The 2,771-nt window shown below is 41.0% G+C and overlaps 1 protein-coding gene across 2 annotated transcripts in view; it reads left to right on the top strand.

Moving 5' to 3' along the window:
* Window positions 1-204: 204 nt before the first annotated feature.
* Window positions 205-2,771, top strand: part of LOC136238843 (probable serine/threonine-protein kinase DDB_G0271402) — a 24,426-nt gene continuing 21,859 nt past the window's right edge. For both annotated transcript variants that reach the window (XM_066029469.1, XM_066029468.1), the window contains exons 1-2: window positions 205-567; window positions 617-1,329. In XM_066029469.1, the coding sequence (XP_065885541.1) occupies window positions 318-567; window positions 617-1,329 (963 nt within the window). In that variant the 5' untranslated portion in view covers window positions 205-317. The remainder of the gene's footprint in view (window positions 568-616; window positions 1,330-2,771) is intronic.

Raw genomic sequence — 2,771 nt, 5'->3', positions numbered from 1 at the left:
GTATCTATGATTACAGCTGTTGGAAGTAGTTCTGCACGCGAAACACTAGCTGGAAAGTTGTAGTCATTATCACGTGCGCAGCATGTATATTATAATAGTTTGTACACAGGTTCTAATAGTTCTTGCGCGTCGACAAATTTAAAGCGGAAGTCACGTGTGGTAATTATAGTTTGAAGTTCAAAAATAAATCTATGCACGTGATTTCGCTTGTTTTTGTTGTCGCGCAAGAACTATTAGAAGCTGTGTATTAGAAGCTGTGTACAACGACAGCCACGCCCTTCTTTGATTTGCAAGAGGTTATAAGTTAAAGGTACTCGATGGCTGCTAGAGTTGCCACTGATCTTACTCTCTATGGTGTGAATCCCACGGGAAAGGAAATTGGTCGCGGGGCTTATGGGAGAGTGTTTGAGGTCGACTATCAAGGAACACTGTGCGCCGCCAAGGAGGTACACTCGATCTTATTGGAATGGTCTCAAGATGAAGGGCGTCGTAAGATTACAACCGACTTTCTTAACGAGTGTCAAATTTGGAGTACCATTCGTCACCCGTGTATCGTTCAGTTTCTAGGTATGATATTGTACTTGTCACATGACCTCGCTATAGCTGTTCACCATAGGAGTGTACTATCCGGCACGTGACCAGTACAGATTACCTATTATGGTAATGGAGAAGATGCAATGCAGCCTGAGGGGTCTGGTGGAGAACTACAGCAATATACCATTGTATGTCAAACTATCCATATTGGATGAAGTGTGCCTCGGTCTAAGGTACCTCCATAGTAGGAATCCTCCAATCGTACACCGTGACCTCACCCCAAATAACATATTACTGGGAGGCCATCTTGAAACCAAGATCACTGACCTGGGTGTTGCTAAAGTGATGCAGACTGACAGTAAAATGACAATGACTAAAATCCCAGGAACACCAGATTTCATGCCCCCTGAAGCACTAACCAAAAGGCCAGTCTATGGTCCACCATTAGATGTATTTTCTTATGGAGGAGTGGCAATTAATGTTATCACCCAGCAGTGGCCTGAAGCTACTGAAAAGTTACAACTTAACACTAACACTGACCAGTATAATGTGGTGTCTGAGGCTGTCAGACGTCAGAAGTACCTCAACATGTTTACTGGAGGAGCTGCAGACTTAGTGCCACTAGTGACATCATGCTTGAGTGACAACCCCAACAAACGTCTTTCAGTGATGGAGGTCTCTATGGAAATAAAGAGGGTAAGAAATGTATGCAGTCATCAGACTGGTCGTGATGGGATGAGTCCCATCGTATGGTGGGCTGAGGTATCTGGTCAGTCATCATCTCAACAACAACAGGTTTGTGAAAGTTGTTATGTGTTAGTAGAATGAACCAATAAGGTTTCTACACTATCATACAGTACAATAGTACTGTATATTAGGGATAATGGAGGTTTGGGTTTTTCTGGCTAAAAAATCATGTAAAAACCAGCTTCACAATACCATCCTGGTACCTTGGCATTATCAGTTAGGTATAACCAAGTCCAAAAGTGCCTTCGGTTCAACCCTAAGTACTCCCAATAAATTGCTACAATTTTTTTTACAAAATTTATTCAATGAAATTTTCTACCGATTGACTAACTGCCTGCCTGCTTGATGAGTTCAGACAAGCATAACTTGATAATGGCAGGCTAAAGGCTTGATTTTTGGAGAGTATGCAGCTAGGTGCTCAAACATTTTATGGGGATCATAAAACATAGGTACCTTATTTCATTGTGTGGTTCTCTGGTAGTGCATTTTACAGGTGTACAGATCACGCAGGTCAGGGGCGGATTTAGGATTTATAAAAGGGGGGAGGGGGGGGCTAACTCAAGGTACTAATCTCTTGGATAGAGGTGTGCAAAGCACACTTCCCAGCATGCTTCGCATGCTGGAACTAGGGGGGTCTGGGGGCATGCCCCCCAGGAAAATTTTGAAAAATAGATGCTAAAATACTGCAATTTTGAGACATTTCCCCATAAAAGTCATAATATTTTCTGCCTGTAGATATTTTATATACTGCCTTTAGATTATAGGTATGGCTCTCTGACTCTGAAGTATTTTGCTAATGGAAAACTTTGGGTAGGTACAAGCAACCAAGTACATGATGCACCCCTCTCACAATTGCACAACACTGAATAGGTGCATGTTAGAATAATAATGTTGAAAGTGGAAAATTTTGAAATTTGAACAATACAAGATTGAATCTGAAAGCATTTTCAATGGAAATTGTGTACCTGAATTAAGTATTGTCATACATATTAACTACACAAGTAGATGAATGAAGCCCTTTAAACAGACCAATGCACTTCATTGTATGTATAGGTGCAGGCAGATTTGGAAAAATTCCATAACAGAACCAACTACATGTTTCCAGTGAATGTTCTATTAGAGTAGTTAGCTGACTGCTCTATTAGAATAGTTAGCTGACTGCTCTATTAGAGTATCTCGATCTTGTACACCTCCAATGCTGATCTGGGTCCTTGTTGCATAAACTTTAGCATAAATCCACTGATAATACCTTGGAAAATGTTTATAAGGTGGTTTTATGAGTATTTGTATTATTAGTGATCATATAATTATGCTAAGACAAAATTTCATTATAATACTCAGCATATTGATCAAGTAAAGCCTAAATATGAAGGGGGGGCTTCAGTCCCCAAAGCCCCCCCCCCCCCCCCCTGGATCCGCCCCTGCAGGTGTCCTCATTTTCAAGTACATGCATTTCATAAGGTAGAACCTAATACATCTAGAGATGGATA

The sequence above is a fragment of the Dysidea avara genome, chromosome 11 (genome assembly GCF_963678975.1).
Source record: "Dysidea avara chromosome 11, odDysAvar1.4, whole genome shotgun sequence".
NCBI classification, from domain to species: domain Eukaryota; kingdom Metazoa; phylum Porifera; class Demospongiae; order Dictyoceratida; family Dysideidae; genus Dysidea; species Dysidea avara.
This window is presented reverse-complemented; position numbering and strand designations above follow the sequence as displayed.